The sequence below is a fragment of the Tursiops truncatus genome, chromosome 12 (assembly GCF_011762595.2).
Source record: "Tursiops truncatus isolate mTurTru1 chromosome 12, mTurTru1.mat.Y, whole genome shotgun sequence".
Classification (NCBI taxonomy): domain Eukaryota; kingdom Metazoa; phylum Chordata; class Mammalia; order Artiodactyla; family Delphinidae; genus Tursiops; species Tursiops truncatus.
The window spans coordinates 70,163,132-70,183,249 of NC_047045.1; the positions used below are offsets into that span (position 1 = coordinate 70,163,132).

General features: G+C 37.8%; 1 protein-coding gene across 6 annotated transcripts in view; it reads right to left on the reverse strand.

Moving 5' to 3' along the window:
* The window catches only part of EPM2A (EPM2A glucan phosphatase, laforin), a 106,742-nt gene that overhangs the window by 71,573 nt on the left and 15,051 nt on the right, over nt 1-20,118 (reverse strand). Inside the window, exon 1 of one of the 6 annotated variants that reach the window (XM_073789702.1) lies at nt 7,053-7,170. The exons of 4 other annotated variants lie outside the window; for them this stretch is intronic. In XM_073789702.1, the coding sequence (XP_073645803.1) occupies nt 7,053-7,080 (28 nt within the window). In that variant the 5' untranslated portion in view covers nt 7,081-7,170. Of the gene's footprint in view, nt 1-7,052; nt 7,171-20,118 lie in introns of those variants that run through there. One more of the 6 variants, XM_073789701.1, reaches the window with a different exon arrangement.

Consider the following 20,118-nt stretch of genomic DNA (forward strand, 5'->3'; position numbering starts at 1 on the left):
AAAGATGATACCAACAGATGGAGAGATATACCATGTTCTTGGATTGGAAGAATCAACATTGTGAAAATGACTATCCTACCCAAAGCAATCTACAGATTCAATGCAATACCTATCAAACTACCAATGGCATTTTTCACAGAACTGGAACAAAAAATTTCACAATTTGTATGGAAACACAAAAGACTCTGAATAGCCAAAGCAATCTTGAGAATGAAAAACGGAGCTGGAGGAATGAGGCTCCCTCACTTCAGACTATACTACAAAGATACAGTAATCAAGACAGTATGGTACTGGCACAAAAACAGAAATATAGATGAATGGAACAGGATAGAAAGCCTAGAAGAGATAAACCCATGCACATATGGTCACCTTATTTTTGATAAAGGAGGCAAGAATATACAATGGAGAAAAGACAGCCTCTTCAATAAATGGTGCTGTGAAAACTGGACAGCTACATGTAAAAGAATGAAATTAGAACACTCCCTAACACCATACACAAAAATAAACTCAAAATGGATTAAAGACCTAAATTTGAGACCAGACACTATAAAACTCTTAGAGGAAAACATAGGCAGACCACTCTATGACATAAATCACAGCAAGATCCTTTTTGACCCACCTCCTACAGAAATGGAAATAAAAACAAAAATAAACAGATGGGACCTAATGAAACTTCAAAGCTTTTGCACAGCAAAGGAAAACATAAGACAAAAAGACAGCCCTCAGAATGGGAGAAAATATTTGCAAATGAAGCAACTGACAAAGGATTAATCTCCAAAATGTATAAGCAGCTCATGCAGCTCAATATCAAAAAAACAAACAACCCAATCCAGAAATGGGCAGAAGACTTAAATAGACATTTCTCCAAAGAAGATATACAGATTGCCAACGAACACATAAAAGGATGCTCAACATCACTAATCAACAGAGAAATGCAAATCAAAAGTACAATAGGTATCCCCTTACACCAGTCAGAATGGCCATCATCAAAAAATCTACAAAAAATAAATGCTGGAGAGGGTGTGGAGAAAAGGGAACCCTCTTGCACTGCTGGTGGGAATGTAAATTGATACAGCCACTATGGAGAACAGTACAGGGGTTCCTTAAAAAACTAAAAATAGAACTACCATATCTGCTAGCAATCCCACTACTGGGCATATACCCTGAGAAAACCATAATTCAAAAAGAGTCATGTACCACAATGTTCATTGCAGCTCTATTTACAATAGCCAGGACATGGAAGCAATCTAAGTGTCCATCGACAGGTAAATGGATAAAGAAGATGTGGAACATATATACAATGGACTATTACTCAGCCATATAAAGAAATGGAATTGAGTTATTTGTAGTGAGCTGGATGGACCTAGAGTCTGTCATACAGAGCGAACTAAGTCAGAAAGAGAAAAACAAATACCGTATGCTACCACATATATATGGAATCTGAAAAAAAATGGTTCTGAAGAACCTAGGGGCAGGACAGGAATAAAGATGCAGACGTAGAGAATGAACTTGAGGACACAGGGAGGGGGAAGGGTAAGCTGGGATGAAGTGAGAGTGTGGCATGGACATATATACACTATCAAATGTAAAATAGATAGCTAGTGGGAAGCAGCCGCATAGCACAGGGAGATCAGCTCAGTGCTTTGTGACCACCTAGAGGGCTGGGATAGGGAGGGTGGGAGGGAGACGCAAGAGGGAGGAGATACGGGGATATATGTATATGTATAGCTGATTCACTCTGTTATAAAGCAGAAACTAACACACCATTGTAAAGCAATTATACTCCAATAAGGATGTTAAAAAAAAAAAGGGATTGGAGCTAGAGCTATAGCATCACAGGATTGGAGGAGGTCTTCCAAAGAAAGAACATAATATAACAGGTGATCCGAGGAAAGAAGCTTAAAGAGCACTTACACTGAACAGTAGTGCACAGAAAGATGAACATGTTAATATTAGGGTTGGCCAAGAAAGGATAAATGTATTTAACAGATAATTCCATTAAACCAAATTGCTCCACTTGTTTACAACAAAGTGAAGCACTATAAAAAACAAATTCATGCATTTCAAAGTAAAAGCTTCAATGTCCAGCCCAAGTTAGATGTACCAGCTGCCTATCCTATAGTTTTCTATTATCCATCCAAATATCTGCATCCATGCCACCTCAGGAGGCAAGAGGGAGGAGATATGGGGATATATGTATATGTATGGCTGGTTCACTTTGTTATAAAACAGAAACTAACACACCATTGTAAAGCAATTATACTCCAATAGAGATGTTAAAAAAAAGGAATGCAATAGAAAATAAAATAATATAAATAAAATAAAATTTAAAAAAACATAGACTCTCAATAACTCAACATCTGTAAGGCAAACAGCCTAATTAAAAATGGGTAAAAGGGCTTCCCTGGTGGCGCAGTGGTTGAGAGTCCGCCTGCCGGTGCAGAGGACACGGGTTCGTGCCCCGGTCCGGGAAGATCCCACATGCCGCGGAGAGGCTGGGCCCATGAGCCCTGAGAGGCCCACGTACCGCAAAAAAAAAAAAAAAAAAAAAAAAAGGTAAAAAGATGTGAATAGACATTTCTCCAAGAAGATACACAGACACGTGTATCTTCTGATTGACAAATGGCCAATAAGCATATGAAAAGATGCTCAAGATCATCAATCATTCGGGAAATGCAAATCAAAACCACAATGAAATACCACTTCACACCCTCTGGGATGGCTAAAATAAAAAATACAGAAAATAACAAGCACTGTCAAGGATGTGAGAAACAGAAACTCTCATACACTGTTGGTGGGAAAGTAAAATGCTGCAGTCACTTTGGAAAACAGTTTGGCAGTTCCTCAAAAGGTAAACAATGGAGTTATCATATGATTCAGCAATTCCACTTCTGGGTATACACCTAAAAGAAGTAAAAACATCCATCCACACAAAAACTTGCACACAAATGTTCATAGCAGCATAATTCAAAAAGTGCAAATAACCTATATGTCTGTATGGGCTGACGAATAAACAAAATGTGGTGCGTCCACACAATGAAATATTACTCAGCAATAAAAGGAGACGAAGAACTGAGACATGCTACAACATGCATGAACCTTTGAAAACATTATGCTAAGTGAAAGAAGTAGGTTATACAGGGCTACGTACTGTATGGTTCCATTTATATGAAATACCCAAAACAGGCAAATCCATAAAGACAGAAAGTACCCCCCCCGGAGGATGGGGCAGGGAGGAATGGGAACTGATTAGTAATGAGTACAGGGTTTCTTTTTGGAGTGGTGAAAATATCGGGGAATTGGTGTTGATGGTTACACAGCTTTGTGAATAGGCTGAAAATCACTTAACTGTACACTTTAAAGGGGTGAAATTTATGATATGTGAATTATATCTCAGTAAAACTGGTAGAAACATACGGACACGGGACACGGTGGTGAAGCGGGGGTGGGATGAATTGGGAGATTAGGATTGACATACATACACCACCATGTGTAAAATACATAGCTTGTGGGAACCTGCTGTATAGCACAGGGAGCTCAGTTCGGTGCTCTGTGATGACCTAGATGGGTGGGATGGGGGTGGGAGGGAGGTCCAAGAGGGAGGGGATATATGTATACGTATAGCTGATTCGCTTCATTGTACAGCAGAAACTGACACAGCATTGTAAAGCAACTATACCCACATAAATAAATACAGTGGCAACAACAACAAAAAAAATATGGATTTCCAAGCTTCATCCTTGGATATTCTGTAGTCTGTGATTGACCCAAGAATCTGTATGTTTAAAAAGCCCCCCTGGTTGGGGCTTCCCTGGTGGCGCAGTGGTTGAGAGTCCGTTTACCGATGCAGGGGACACGGGTTCGTGCCCCGGTCCGGGAAGATCCCACGTGCCGCGGGGCAGCTGGGCCCGTGAGCCATGGCCGCTGAGCCTGCGCGTCCGGAGCCTGTGCTCCGCAATGGGAAAGGCCACAACAGTGAGAGGCCCATGTACCGCAAAAAAAAAAAAAAAAAAAAAAAAAAAAAAAAAAGGCTCCCTTGGTGATCCTAATGCTCAGTCAGGTTGGGGAATCATTGATGTACCGAGAAGCTTCACCAGAGAGTTACTTGAGTTACATTTTAAGGAAAGTTAAAGATGCCAACAGAGACAGCTCAAAATGAGCAATGCAGCAAGAGAGGCTATCTCTGCCCACGTCCTCCAGGTCCCGAGAAAGAAGGCCCTCCTGTGGATGCCCCCAGACCCCTGCAGACCCCATTCCCACCGTCCTCACCAGATGCCCCTAAAGCACCTCCCTCAGGATTCCTTTACCAAAAACTGATGTTCCTACACTTCACCCCACCCCATCCCAGGGCTCCCAAGGAGCCCCTCCACAAAAGGCTGAAAGGCTTACGTGCCTCTGAGCCCTCAGATCTGGGCTTTTTTCCTTCTCAGTTTTGTAAAACCATGACTCTCACTTGTGGAGGATAAAGTCAGGGCACCAATTTCCTGTTGGATTCACATCAGGCAGGTTTTAAAAAATAATTTTGTTTTTATTTTCATAATTACAGAAAGAAAATAAACGAGGGAAGCTTCTATCCTTTAAATACCAAGTTCAAAATACTCTGCCTTCTATAGAGACTTTCCCATCTTCCTCCCTTTCCTGAATTCCCACCAGGATAAACTTGCTCCACTACACTCCATATAGATCTTCAGATTTCTGTTACAGTCCTTACTTGAGTGAAAGCCTTTTTTTTTTTCCTCTGCTAGATTATGTCTCTTAAATGCAAGACCTGTGATTTTTCATCTTTGTTTCCCAGCACTTATTGCAATTCCAGGTGGGTAACTAAGCCTCAAAATTGTGTTAGATGAGTTGAATAAATGAATCAATACTGATTATGATTTCTTAGGGGTTGTTTTTCCTAATTGAGTTAGGGAAAGTAAAGAGATCCTTTCTCAAAGGCTAAAACCAAAATAAGGTTTTAAATAATACTAAAATTCGAGGTTTAATGATATTAATATATTTGTATTTTCATGGCATTTTTTTCCTTTGTAATAGCAGACTACCTAGAAGAGTTACTTTTTTAAGTTTGACTTGGATTATGTCCCTCTACATTGCTCACACCTAATTAGTTTGATCCACTAATGAATTCTAAGTACATCTCTCTGAGAAATAATAAAACCTCTTCAACCACAATCAAAAGACAACATTATCAAGTGAAAATTTCAGATTCAGATTACTAAACAGATTAAGTAAAGACAGAAGTCTGTGGAAAAAAGTATACACACCTCAGGGGTAAAGGACTTCTAATAAATTTTTTATGGGATACTCCTTCATTGCAAATAAAATGTGAAATGTCACCAAAAAATAATAAAGATAAACTAATGACAAAATCTTGTTAATATTTTTAATACAAAATATTTATCACTTCCATTTACAAAGAATGTTCCTATATATTAACTCAATTCTTCCTCATAATTATTCTGAACTAGTAAGTTTTAAAGCAACACTTTAAACCGATGTCTTTTGCGCCACATTCAGAATTTGCACAACCTCAAAATTCAGTAGGTGATGTATAGAATAGTTCTGAATCTAAGATCATGGAAATAACAGTGTTAACTCCCAAATATAATTTTCTGTATACAGGAGCCTGAATTATTCTAGTTCTGGATAATGACTTTCACACTCATCAAATAGATTTTTAGTGATTGCAGTCAATAAAGGTGGTAGTAAATTGGTAATTTATGGCAAAAGACACAAATGTAAATGCTATATTAACCTTTCCAAAGGTACAAATCTACAAATATAACATACAGAAATTTTGGCAATAGCAGATCAAATGATGATCTATTATTTCTCCTAGAAATAGCATAGAGTCTTTTACAACTACACTGAAAAAGGAAATGATTTCAAAGTAACCATTCCTCTGATTCTCTATGGTTTAATTAGCTAAAATTCAGAATAAAGCTCTATGTTAATGTGACATTATGATTTAACATTTAAAAACATGAAGGTCATAGAATTGAAAATGTTAAGCTTCTCATTCTGTTGTATACTGGCTGTACTACAGACCTCAACTAGCTGGATACTGGCCAATGATCCCACCATTCAGAGCAGAAAACTGAGAAAATGTTCTACATACTGAAACTCAAATTGATCATCTTGGAATAATGAAACACTTTAAGGAGCTTACGAGTATGGAAGCACTGGCACCAACACTGGTACCAAGACAAAGCCACCTCTCACGCCCAGCAGCAACCCACACAGCTAGTCAGACCTGACCTGCCAGCCAAGCCCATCTCTTGCACAGAAAGTTGAAATCTCCTCAGGCTTCTTTCATCTCATTAAGCTATCCATCCCTGGCTTTCTACAAATCACAATTTATAAATCTTTTTCTCATTCACTCTCATGTCCCAAACACTCATGAGCATTATCTTTACACAAAGAAACATAATTAATGAAGTATAAAATCTGCACCATAAGCATTTCACTACCCTAAACTCCCCACCACAAGATGTTATACTGGTTTAAACTAATGCTTTATCCAGCTTATTATTTTGTCTCTATAGGAGCACAAAGGAACATTTAGTTGTTCTACCACTTTTTGAAAAAAAAACTTTCCATAGCATCTCTCCCTCCCCACTGTGTGAGTATGCGACAACATTTTCTTTAATTTTCCCTAAAACGAGAACCCCATTCTGCTTCTGGGGACATGAATAAGTCACCTAAAAGCAGCAAGGATTTTCATTTCAGCTCCCATTCAGCTCTCTGGCAAATGATGGAGGGTCAGGTACTGGGGAAGATGGAATGAGAAACTGCAGTAATATCTATTCCTGGATTATTTTAGCCTGGTACAACTTATTTTGGACATATGGTAGACCGTGGTTTGGTCCAAGAGCAGAGGAAAAAATGCTGTTTATTCTGATTTAAATACCATTCTTATTGAAGTTCTCGAAACTTTGGGTCGTTTTAGCTGAAGCAACACATTAAATAAATGCTCTGAAGAAAAAGAAGGTGGGAAGAGGATTAAGAGAATGTTAAAAGAAAGAACCATTTGGAACAGAGTCTCAACTCACTTCTCCATTTTTTCTCATTTTTCTCCATCAGTTCCCTTCTCACTGATCATGCAGAGATATCCCAGATATTACACAGCCACCGTGAACTTCTTCTCAGCTATGAAGTCCCAGAGCTCAGAGTTTATATACAGGATATTAAAATTCACTCACCAAATCTCCATGCCCTGCCTAGCAGAGGTGATGTAATCTAATCTGGAAGACAAAGTGCTGAATCATGACACCAGCCTTCTAGCCCAGTGTTTCTCACAGGCTAGCAGTGTGTGAGCTTAACCTCTCTGGGTCCCACTTTCTCCATCAAAAAATAAGGAGGGGGCTTCCCTGGTGGCGCAGTGGTTGGGAGTCCGCCTGCCGATTTGGGGGACATGGGTTCGTGCCCCGGTCCGGGAAGATCCCACATGCCGCGGAGTGGCTGGGCCCGTGAGCCATGGCCGCTGAGTCTGTGCGTCCGGGGCCTGTGCTCCACAGCGGGAGAGGCCACAGCAGTGAGAGGCCCGCGTACCGCAAAAAATAAAAATAAAAATAAAAAAATAAGGAGGGTTAATTTGATGATGTTATGGTTCAACATAGATTCAGGTTTCTTTGGATGGTTTCAGGTGATCAAGGAACAGTAAAATTAAACCTATTGTAATTTTTAGTGAGTAGCATTTTTCATTCAACAGTAATAAACTATTGTCAAAATGAATACTTCTCTTGACCATTTAATGTGTCACTCTTCAAAGTTTTATTTATACTTGTCTTTCATATCTATTTCATTAAGCTATCTCATGTAACTCTCTACCAGGTACCAGTTTATATTCCCTTTTTAATGATTCCTTTGATAGTTTGAGCGTAGTAGGCATAGTCAAACCCAGTCTTCACCAAGGCGTAGCACAGTCAGAGTAGAAGCACAAGTAGAAATGGGCAATGCAAGTAATTTTCAAGAGTTTGCAGCATGGTCTAGAATATACTGGAACATTGGTATAGTTTGGGGTCAGTGTATGGAATAGTCCAATATTACATAAAACTGATGCCTCTGTGAATATAAACTGTCTTTAAGATCAAGAAATTTCGTCTTAGTAAAAATGGAAAGGCAGAGGTAATTCAGCTGCCAGAACTGCTGGCTATCTTAAAGTTATACCTACTACCTTGTTCTAGACACCTTACAAACTAGTCCTCACAACAACCCTGGTGTGGTTGTTAATCATCCCTTTTTAGAAAGAAAGAAACAAACTCATGAGGTTAAGTAATTCATGTAAGGTTATACAAGAAGTCTATGGCAGAACCTGGAGTCTAATCTGGGTTTACCTTATTGCAAACATTTGTTCTTTATACTATGGTGTCCCTCTATATTGCCTTCCAAATAGAGGTTTTTATCTTGAATACAGATAACAGTGAAGTAGCTCTAGGGTAAGTTTTTCTACCCAAAGGCAAATGATAACCTTATTTAATAATTTAGAATGTAAAGAACAATTTGATGAATTAAATAAATATTGGAAGAGATTTGCTATTGGTATCAGTTGAATTGTGTCCCCAGAATTCACAGGTTGAAGCCCTAATCAATTCCCAGTTCTTCAGCGTGACCTTATTTGCAGAGTCTTTACAGTGGTAATAAAGTTAAAATGAGGCCATTGCGGTGGACTCTATTCCAATATGATGGGTATCCTCATAAAAAGAGGAAATTTGGACAGAGAGACACATAGAGAGAAGGTGATGTGAAGACACAGGGAGGAGAAAACCACCTGCAAGCTGAGGAGAGAGATCTAGAACAGATCTTTCCCTCATGGACCTCAGAAGAAACAAATCCTGCTGACACTTTGGTTTTGGACTTCTAACCTCCAGAACTGTGAAATAATAAATTTCTGTTGTTTAACCCATCCAGTCTGTGATAGTTTGTTATGGCAGCCCTAGCAAACTAATGCATTATCTTAAAAACATAAAGTTGCATGTTGATTTGCTAATCTTCTTAAATTATAATAATAGATTATTTAAGGATCAGAAATTTTAACACGTCAATTCTACTCTAACACAATCTTTGTAGTGGCATGAAAGGTAATATGAAATGAAGACAAATTACAGTTTTTGCAGAGGGATAAAAGTGGAGTAAGAAATAGTGATAATTTGAATGTTGAATTTATGGCTATTAAAATCTAAGACTAGGATGCCTAATCCAGAGTGTAAATGAGTGGAAACAGAATTTAATGCCAGTTTATAATTAGTTAGGAATCTTCAGCATGAAAGAAAGAAGCTATTACCAAATAAAATGACCTAATTTTAACAAGAAAGATATAGGTTAGACTATACATATATGTGTGTGTCTGTGTGTGTATACACATATATACACACATACATAAATATATTAGAAATAAATTAAATAACAAAATCAGGAATTGCCATTTCACAAAATTTTTAATAATATGCTATAAAAATATCTAACAGTAAACTTTTAAAAATCAGTCAGAGACTTCTCCTGCCTATAAAAGCAACAACTAGAAAAATGGCAAAATATATGAAACAACGGTTTTGAGATGTTGAACAAAAGGCAGTGCAGGAGTGAAATCTCTGAGAAAAGAAAAACAAAGTGAACAGTACGAATGCCACAGATTTCTGCCTATAGAGAATTTCTGAACCATGACACAGGGATGGAATCCCAAGGAGAACCCAACAGTGTCACTGATCGAGGAACTAGAAATACAAATTTGGGAGAATGAAGTAACTAAAATTTGTAGGGTCAAATTCTAGAGATGAGAAAGCCATATAAAGAGGTCCATAAATCTTCATAAAGGTCTCGGGCTTCCCTGGTGGCACAATGGTTAAGAATCTGCCTGCCAATGAAGGGGACACAGGTTCGATCCCTGGCCCGGGAAGATCCCACATGCCGCAGAGTAACTAAGCCCGTGCTACTGAGCCTGCGCTCTAGAGCCCACGAGCCACAACTACTGAGCCCGAGTGCTACAACTACTGAAGCCTGCGTGCCTAGAGCCCGTGCTCTGCAACAAGAGAAGCCACCGCAGTGAGAAGCCCGTGCGCCTCATCAAAGAGTAGCCCCCGCTCACCTCAACTAGAGAAAGCCCGTGTGCAGCAACAAAGACCCAACACAGCCAAAAATAAAAACAAATAAATTAATTAATTTTTTAAAATCTTCATAAAGGTCTCTTAGATTCTTTGGTTTCATGCCTATCTGTGGATGCATAAGTTGATATTTGACAGAGCCACACAAAGAACAAATGACAAGAAAAGAACAATTTCTGAAAATTGTAAGCCAAAGAATTGGCAGAGCTCACACAGAACTGGGAAACATCTGAGTTTCCACCAGATAGAGTGGGAAGATCTTGTTTAATATGTGAAGCATCCAGCAGAGAACACAGAAGGATCATTGCTTAGTAGTGGGGCTAAACTAGCCCTACAGTAAAAGCTACTGCAGTTATGCTCTTATAAACCTTCAAAATAAACCTCAGAAGGAACAATAACTTAACTGCTATAAAAAAAATCCCAAACTTTCTTTGAAACAATGTAAAACTACAATGTCTACAATCCAAACAAAAATCAAGAGATATATAAAAGTTGATTTCCTATATACCATCAATGAACAATTGAAATTTAAAACTGAAAAAATTTTAAATACACCATTAAAAATAGCAACCCCCCCCATTTAAAAAAACTTATGTATAAATCTAATGAAACATGTACAGGATCTGTATATGGAAACTACAAAACACTGATAAAAGAAATCAAAGACCTAATTAAATGGAGATATATTCCATGTTCACAGATTGAAAAACTCTATAGTATTAATATGTCAATTCTTCTGAACTTGATCTATAGATTCAATGCAACCCTAATCAAAATTACAGCAAGCCATTTTGTAGATTCAACAAATCGATTCTAAAATGTATACGAAAAGGCAAAAGACCAAGAAAAGCCAACATGATACTGAAGAGGAACAAACTTGGGGGACACACACTACACTATTTCAAGATTAGTATTAAGCTACAGTAATCCACACGGTGTATCACTGGTGCGAGAATAGAAACAGATTAGTGGAACCAAATAAAGAGCCAAGAAATAGACCTATGCAAATCTAGTCAACCTATTTTTGATTAAGGCAATTCAAAATAGACAGAACAGTATTTTCAACAAATGGTGCTGGAAAAATTGGACACCTATACGTGGAGAAAAAAAAAAGACCTAGATACAGACTTTACACCACACATAAAAAGTAACACAAAACGGATTATAGACCTACATATAAAATGCAAAATTACAAAACTTCTAGAAGATAACATATGAGAAAATCTAGATGACCTTGGATTTGGGGAAGAGTTGTTTATTCAAAACCACAAGCACAATCCATGAAAGAAAAACATGGTAAATGGGACTCTATTAAAATTAAAAGTTTTACGTTATAAAAGACACTGTTGAGAGAATAAAAAGACAAGTCATAGACTGGGAGGAAATGTTTGCAAATAACATATCTCTTAAGAGTTTGTATCTGAGATACACAAAGAATTCTTAAAAATCAGTAATAAGAAAACAAACAACCCAACTAAAAAATAAAGAACTGAGCAGACATCCAATTAAAGAAGTTACACAGATGGCAAATAAGTATATACAAAGATGCTCAACATAATTTATTTTTAGAGCATTGCAAATTAAAGCAGCGAGATACCACGACACACCTATTAGAATAGTTAAAACCCCCAAAATGAACAAAACCACCTGATGAGAATGTGGAGCAACAGGAACTCTCATTTATTGCTGGTGGGAATGAAAAATGCTATGGCCACTTTGGATGATGGTTTGGCAGTTTATTACAACGATAAATATAGTCTTATCATATGATCCAGCAAATCCACTCCTAGGTATTTATCCAACTGATCTGAAAACTTCAGGTTTATGTAAAAACTTGCACATCAATTGCAAACTATTATATATAGAATGGATAAACAACAAGGTCCTATTTTATGGAACAGGGAACTATCAATATATTCAATAATTCAATATCCTGTAATAAACCATAATGGAAAATAATATGAAAAAGAATATATATATATCCATATATATATATATATATATATATATATATAGCTGAATCACTTTGCTGTATACCAGAAACTAACACAGCATTTTAAATCAACTATACTTCAATTTTTAAAAATGTGAAAGAAAAGACACCAAAAAAAAAAAAACTTGCACATCAATGTTTATAGCAGCTTTATTCATAATCACCAGCCCTGGAAGCAACCAAGATATCCTTCAATAAGACAATGGATAAACAAACTATGATGCATCCACAAAATGGAATATTATGCAGCAATAAAAACAAATCGTCTAACAAGCCACAGAGAGACATGGGTAGATCCTAAATGCATATTACTAAGTGAAAGAAGCCACTCTGAAAAGCCTACACACTGAATGATTCTAATTATTTGACATTCTGGAAGAAGCAAAACTATAGAGATGGTAAACAGATCAGTGGCTACCAGAAGTTTGAGGACGGGGGAGGCTTGAATAGACAAAAGACAAGGGAATTTTGAAACTATTTTATATGATATTATAATGGTGGATGATATACAACTGTGCATTTGTCAAAACCCATAAAACTTTATATTACAAACTGTATATCTGTTCCCCATATATACACATACATATTTCTTTGTTCTGTTGGCTAAGAGGGCCTACAAGCAGCAATACCCCAGAAGCAAGGAGCATACTCAGTGCCCAGATCTTGGTTTCTAATACCATTCTACAATAAAACAAACCGGAGCTCTTTGGAAAAATGGCTGATTTAGCATGAGGGCAGGAAATACAAAAGATGAGCCTGGAGTACTTGGCAGTACCAGAAAGTAAGGAAGTGCTCAGGTTGAACAAACAAAGAAACAAACCACATACACAATGATGCGAGCAGCTCAAAGAGCCACTTGAGCCACTGAAACAGCTCTCAGTGGCCAAAGCTGAATCAAACTGAGCAACAAAATAAATAAAATACTAGAGGTGGGGGTAGCGGATGGATGGGAGGGTGGGCAAAATGGATGAAGGGGGTCAAAATTCCAGTTCTAAAATAAACAAGTCATGGGGATGTAATGTACAGCATGGTGACTATAGTTAATGATACCATATTGCATATCTGAAAGTTACTAAGAGAGCAGATCTTAAAAGCTCTCATCACAAGATAAATAAATTATGTAACTATGTATGGTGACAAATGTTAACTAGACTTACTGTGGTGATCATTTTGCAATATATACAAATATTGAATCATTATATTGTATACTTGAAACTAATATAGTGTTAAATGTCAATTATCCCTCAATAAAAAAATAAATACTGAGATTATAACCCAAAGTATAAAATAAATATCTATGAATCCATACCAAAATCAAAGGGATTGAATAAATAAATAATTGGAGGAGACAAATCCTGCATGCAGATGGATCCCAAATAATTTATGAGGATAGCCCATCCTTAAGGGGGTGGAGCATAACTCCTCACTTCTAAGCTGTAGGTTGTGCATAATGAAGTCTTTCCGAAGAGTACAATATTGAAAGAGAGGGGGAAAGAGTAACTTTACAGGGGAGAAGATTAATAGACAACTTACCTCAGCCAGGTGATCAAGGTGAATATCAACAGTGGTAAATCATGTTCAAAGTATGTACCCTTGATATGATGTGATAAGAAAGGCAATTTACATCTATGATCTTCTTCCCAAAAGCCCACAACCCCAGTCTAATCATGAGAAGAACACCATAAAAATTCCAGTTGAGGAGCATTCTACAAAATACTTGATGAGTTCCTTAAAACTGTCAAGGTCATCTCAAAAACAACTGAAATCTGAGAAACCAACACAGCCATGATGACTAAAACATAATGTGGTATTGTGGATAGGATCCTGGGAGAGGAAAGGTATGTTTAAAAAAAAAAACCTGAATGAAGTATAGACCCTAGTTAATAATGATGTATCAACACTGGTTAATTAATTTTGACAGGTATACTATACTAATATAAAACGTTAACAATAGAAGAGTGGGTGGGGAGTGTATGGGAACTCTGCCCTATCTTTGCAACTTTTCTGTGAAGCTAAAATCATTCCAAATACAGTTAACATTTTAAAAATACATGCAGTATGGTCCAAAATGTGTAAAAATAAAATCCACAAATAAAGCTCCATTATATTGGGGGAAAGGCATGAAAAGAAGCAGAGAAGTATTATTAAAAACCAATAGGAAAATTAGTCAGTAGAAATCAGACCCAAATATAAAACAAATATAAGGGGACTAGAAGATATGGACTCTAGCTATAATTTCAATGTGGCCAAGAATTTAAAGAAAAACATAAACTAAATAAGAACAAAAGGAAAATATGCAGAAGAGTATGAATGAAACTTTCAGAGAAGAAGAATACAATATCTGAAAAAAAATTTCACTGGATGAGGTTAATAGCAGATTGTAGATTAGACCCTGCAGAAAGCCTCGGTCTCTTCATCTGTGTAAGAGGCAATTGAATTTCTTCCTCCTCACAGCGTAGTTGGGGAGAACAAAGGGTAATTTAGTTGAAAGCACCTAAGAAGTAATTAGCACATGATAGATACTTAAGAAAAACTTTGATCTTTCTGTTTGTGCTTCACTCATTCAACCAATATTTATTGAGCAGCTACTATGTGCCAATTACAATTGCAGGATATAAAAGAGTGAATAAAGCAGACATAGTCCCTACCCTCATAGAGCTCACAGTCTGGTGGGAAGGTATACATTAAACAAATAAATATTGTAGTTGATATCTTTTGTTTAAAATGTAGCAGACATTGTTAATTGCCTCCCTAAAATCATTTCTCCTTATTCTTGGTAAATAGAATCCTAATTTTCCTCAGGGCAGCAATGTGCTAGGCTAAATAATGTACTTTTCCAGTCTCTTCTGCAGTAGAGGTAGCCCAGCACAACCGTTCTGTCCAATTCTAAACATGAAAAGAAGTATTGGCATACCTCAGAGACACTGCCAATTCAGTTCCAGACTATCAAAATAAAGTAAATATCACAATAAAGCAAATCACATGAATTTTTTTATTGTCCAGTGCATATAAAGTTATGTTTACCCTATGTTGTAGTCTATTAAGTGTGCAATTAGTATTATATCTTAAAAAACAATTTAAATACCTTAACTTAAAAATACTTTATTGCTAAAAAATGCTGACCATCATCTGTGTCTTCAGCGAGTCATAATCTTTGTGCTGGTGGAGGGTCTTGCCTCGATGAGGATGGCTGCTGACTGATCAGGGCGGTGGTTGCTGAAGGCTGGGGTGACTGTGGCAATTTCTTAAAATAAGACAACAGTGAAATTCCTCACATCAATTGACTCTTCCTTTCATGAACAATTTTTCTGTAGCATACAGTGCTGTTTGATAGCATTTTACCCATAACAGAACTTCTTTCAAAATTGGAGCCAATCCTCTCAAGCCCTGCTGCTGCTTTATCAATTAAGTTTATGTAATATTCTAAATCTTTTGTTGTCAGTTCAACAATCTTCACCAGGAGTAGATTCTATCTCAGGAAACCACTTTCTTTGTTTATCCATATGAAACAACTCCTCATCGTGAAAGTTTTAACATGAGATTGCAGCAATTCAGTCACATCTTCAGGTTCCACTTCTAATTCTAGTTCTCTTGTTATTTCCACCACATTTGCATTTACTTCCTCCACTGAAGTCTTGAACCCTTCAAAGTCATCCACGGGGTTTGGAATCAACTTCTTCCAAACTGCTGTTAATGTTGATATTTTTACCTCTTCCCATGAATCACAAATGTTCTTAATGGCATCTAGAGTGGTGAATCCTTCCCAGAAGGTTTGCAATTGACTTTGCCCAGATCCATCAGAGGAATCACTATCTACAGTAGCTATAGCCTTATGAATTGTATTTCTTAAATAATAAGACTTGAAAGTCAAAATTACTCCTTGATCCATAGGCTACAGAATGGATGTTGTGTTTGCAGGCATGAAAACATTAACCTCATTTTACATCGCCATTGGAGCTCTTGGGTAACCAAGGTGCATTGTCAATGAGCAGTAATATTTTGAAAGAAATCTTTTTTTCTGAGCAGTATGTCTCAAGAGTGGGCTTAATATATTCCATAAACTATGTTGTAAACAAATGTGCTGTCATCCAGGGTTTCTTGTTCCATATATAGAGCACAGACAGAGTCATTTTAGCATAATTCTTAAGGTCCCTAGGATTTTCAGAATGGTAAATGAGCATTGGCTTCAATTTCAAGTCACCTGCTGCAATAACCCCTAACAAAAGAGTCAGTCTGTCTTTTGAAGATTTGAAGCCAGGCATTGACTTCTCCTCTCTAGCTATGAAAGTCCTAGATGGCATCTTCTTCCAATAGAAGGCTACACTGAAAATCTGATTTAGTGTAGCCACCTTCATTAATTATCTTCTTAGGTCTCTGGATAACTTGCTGCATCTTCTCCATCAGCACTTGTTGCTCACCTTGCACTTTTACGTGATGGAGGTGGCGTATTTCTTCAAATCTCATGAACCAACTTCTGCTAACTTCAAACTTTTCTTCTGCAGCTTCCTCACCTCTCTCAGTCTTCACTGAAGTGAAGAGAGTGAGGGCCTTTCTCTGGATTAGGCTTTGGCTTAAGGGAATATTGTGGCTGGTTTGATTTATCCAAACCACAAAAACTTTCTTTGTTTCAGCAATAAGGCTCTTTCGCTATCTTAAAATGCATGTGTTCACTGGAGTAGCATTTTTCATTTCCTTCAAGAACTTTTCCTTTGCATTCACAACCTGACTAACTGATGCAAGAGGCCTAGCTTTTGGCCTGTCTTGGCTTTCAACATGGCCGCCTCATTAAGTTTAATCATTTCTAGCTTTTGATTTAAAATGAGAAATGTGTCTCTTCCTTTTATTGGAACGCTTCCAGGCCATTGTAGGGTTAGTAACTGGCTTAATTTCAATACTGCTGTGTCCCAAGGAATAGGGAGGCCTGAGAGGGTTAAGGTAGGGGAGGATGGCCAGGTCAGTGGAACAGAACACAAACATTTATCCATTAAGCATTAAGTTTGCTGTCTTATATGGGCACTGTCAGTGGCACCCTAAAACAATTACAATAGTAATATCAAAGATCACTGACTACAGGTCACCAGAAAAAATATAATGATAATGAAAAAGTTTGAAATATTGCAAGAATTACCAAAATGTGACACAGAGACATGAAGTGAGCAAATGCTGTTGAAAAATGGCACCTAAAGACTTACTCAACACAAGGTTGCCACAAACCTTCAATTTAAGAAAAAAAAATTGTAATATCTGCAAAGCTCAATAAAGTGAAGTACAATAAAACAAGGTATACCTGTATGTATGTTGAGGGGTGGGGAGAATCCTGGCAAAGTTAATGTTTTCTAGATAAATGGGGATACCCACAGCTGACATTTCCATCCTTCCAACTCCTCCCATGTTCCACTGAATGCATATGTGATGATTAGAGCAGCAGCTGCTGCCTTGAGGGAAAAGCCAAGAAAATGCAATGACACCTCACCTGACATCCATGAGCTATGGCCCATTTCCACTGCCACCCACCAATGAACTTTTTACAGCAGAAAAACAAACCCTTATTTTTTAAAGCAAGGGCTTGTTGTGTTTTCTGTTAACCTGTGGCCCACTGCATTCCAATCTGCCTCTGAAACAGTACATGCTTTCTGGGGCAGCGGGGGGGAGGGGCAGTTCCTCCTCCCAACTCCAGGAAGTGTTTGTTGTTGGAAATGCTCATCACTGTACTCCCACTTCCTTGGCAAGAATGATTGGTTACAACAAGGTGAATTTCAGTCTTTCCCCCAGATTTTTCTAACTAGAGCTGGCAGGGAAGATTATATTTTTCTTCTCTGGTTCTAAGTATGTAAGCCCGGAGCTCTGTGCGAGGAATCTAGCTTGACAGAGTCAGTTAGCTTCAGAAAATGAAGTTCCTGAGTAAGGCAAATGTACAGGGAAGAGAGAGAAGACTAGAGGGCAGGTGAGGAAAGAGGTTGGACCCCATGCTTCTTTAATTTGGTTATATGAGTTAATAATATTTCTTTTATAGGCATGTTCATACTCAGTTTCTATTACTTACAATCAGAGTCCAAGCCAACATAACTAATGCAATTTTAAACTATAATAAGAGATATAAGGAAAGAAACAGGTGCTGTGAGAAAGAATAAGAAGGTAGTTAGGGAAGACTTATAAGAGGAGACGTAACAAATAGAGAGATGCCAACCTGGAAAAGAGTTGAAGGAAAGGTTTCCCACCTGCCTCCTTCCACCCCACCTTACCCCTAACATGAAATAAGTGTGTTGTAAACACAGTAGAGAATGGCTTTCCTGGAAAGGGCCCTAGTGTGGGTATAGGGGCTAGATATCTGAACAGAACAGATCTTGAGACATCTATGGACCCAATGACATACCTGAAGATGAGAGAAAAAGGCAACACCATTCAGGAATAAAACAGACGGAAATATCTCTTCCTATAGTCAAGTTTTTGTTTGTTCTGTTTCTTTACTTTGCTAATGATAAGGACCTGGAGCCTGCTAGATCCTCAACCATTAACCCTAAGTGAAGAAACCTTCCCTCCACAAAATCTGCCAGATTACATGGTAGCCCATGAGTGTCCTCCCATTTAGAGAAGATTTTGGATAAACATAAGCAACTTCAACAGGGAACCAGCACAGCTGCCTGTACAAATCAACATAACCTTTATTCATAAAAATCAATGGTCACCTAGGGATTACCAGATACTTGAGGAAAACCCTTAGCATTAAAAAAAAATTGACTACAGAGAGGGAAAAAAAAAAGTTAATGCAAGACAAAAACAACTTTTAATCAATTCTATTTGATGTCCTCAGAAAGATTCAAGTATAAATTATCCATACAAGAAGAACAATCAGCTCTGGAAAAAAAGAAATCAGAGAATAACAGAAAAAAAGGTGGGAGATTAAAAATACAATTGCCAAAAATTTCAAAAATACAGTGTAGGAAGTAAATGATGGAATGGTTAGTATTAAAAACCAAACAGTGATCTGGAAACACAGCCAGGGAAATCTATTCAAACAAAAGATGGAAAATACAGGAGAAAAGTTAAGAGATACTCCCATAAAAGCAGAAGGTACAATATATGGCTAACAGACATTTCAGACAAAAGAAGAGAGAAAACAGAGAGGAGGAAATAAAGGAATAATAGAAAATTTCCATGAGTTGAAAAAAACAATTCCTGGAATCAAAACAACCAAACAATTGTCAAGTCACAAGAACAACAACAAAAACAAACTCAGATACCTCCTGGTAAAATAGTGTAAGGAGAAGTGTTAAAACTTCAAAAGAGGGAAAAAAAGTGCCTACAAAGAAATGGGCTTAGTTTGACATCAGAAATATCAGCTACAACAGGTGCTAGAAGGTACTGTGGCAGTTCCTTCAAAGGGAAAATTATTTTGAGACTGGAATACCAGATGACTAATCAAGTGTGAAATCAAAAGAAAGACCTTTTCAGGCATTTAAAGACTCAGAGGGCTTCCCTGGTGGTGCAGTGGTTGAGAGTCCACCTGCTGATGCAGGGGACACGGGTTCGTGCCCTGGTCCGGGAAGATCCCACATGCCATGGAGCGGCTGGGCCCGTGAGCCATGGACACTGAGCCTGCACGTCCGGAGCCTGTGCTCCGCAACGGAAGAGGCCACAACAGTGAGAGGCCTGCGTACAGCAAAATAAATAAATAAATAAATAAATAAATAAAGACTCAGATATTTTATCACCCACTTACTGTTTCTTCAAAATTATTTGAGGGGAGATGTTCAAGATGGCAGAGGAGTAAGACATGGAGATCACCTTCCTCCCCACAAATACAACAGAAATATATCTATATGTGGAACAACTCCTATAGAACACCTACTGAACGCTGGAAGAAGACCTCAGACTTCCCAAAAGGCAAAAAAACTCCCCAAGTACCTGGGAAGGGCAAAAGAAAAAAGAAAAACCAGAGACAAAAGAATAGGGATGGGACCTGCACCTCTGGGAGGGAGCCGTGCAGGAGGAAAACTTTCCACACACAAGGAAGCCGCTTCACTG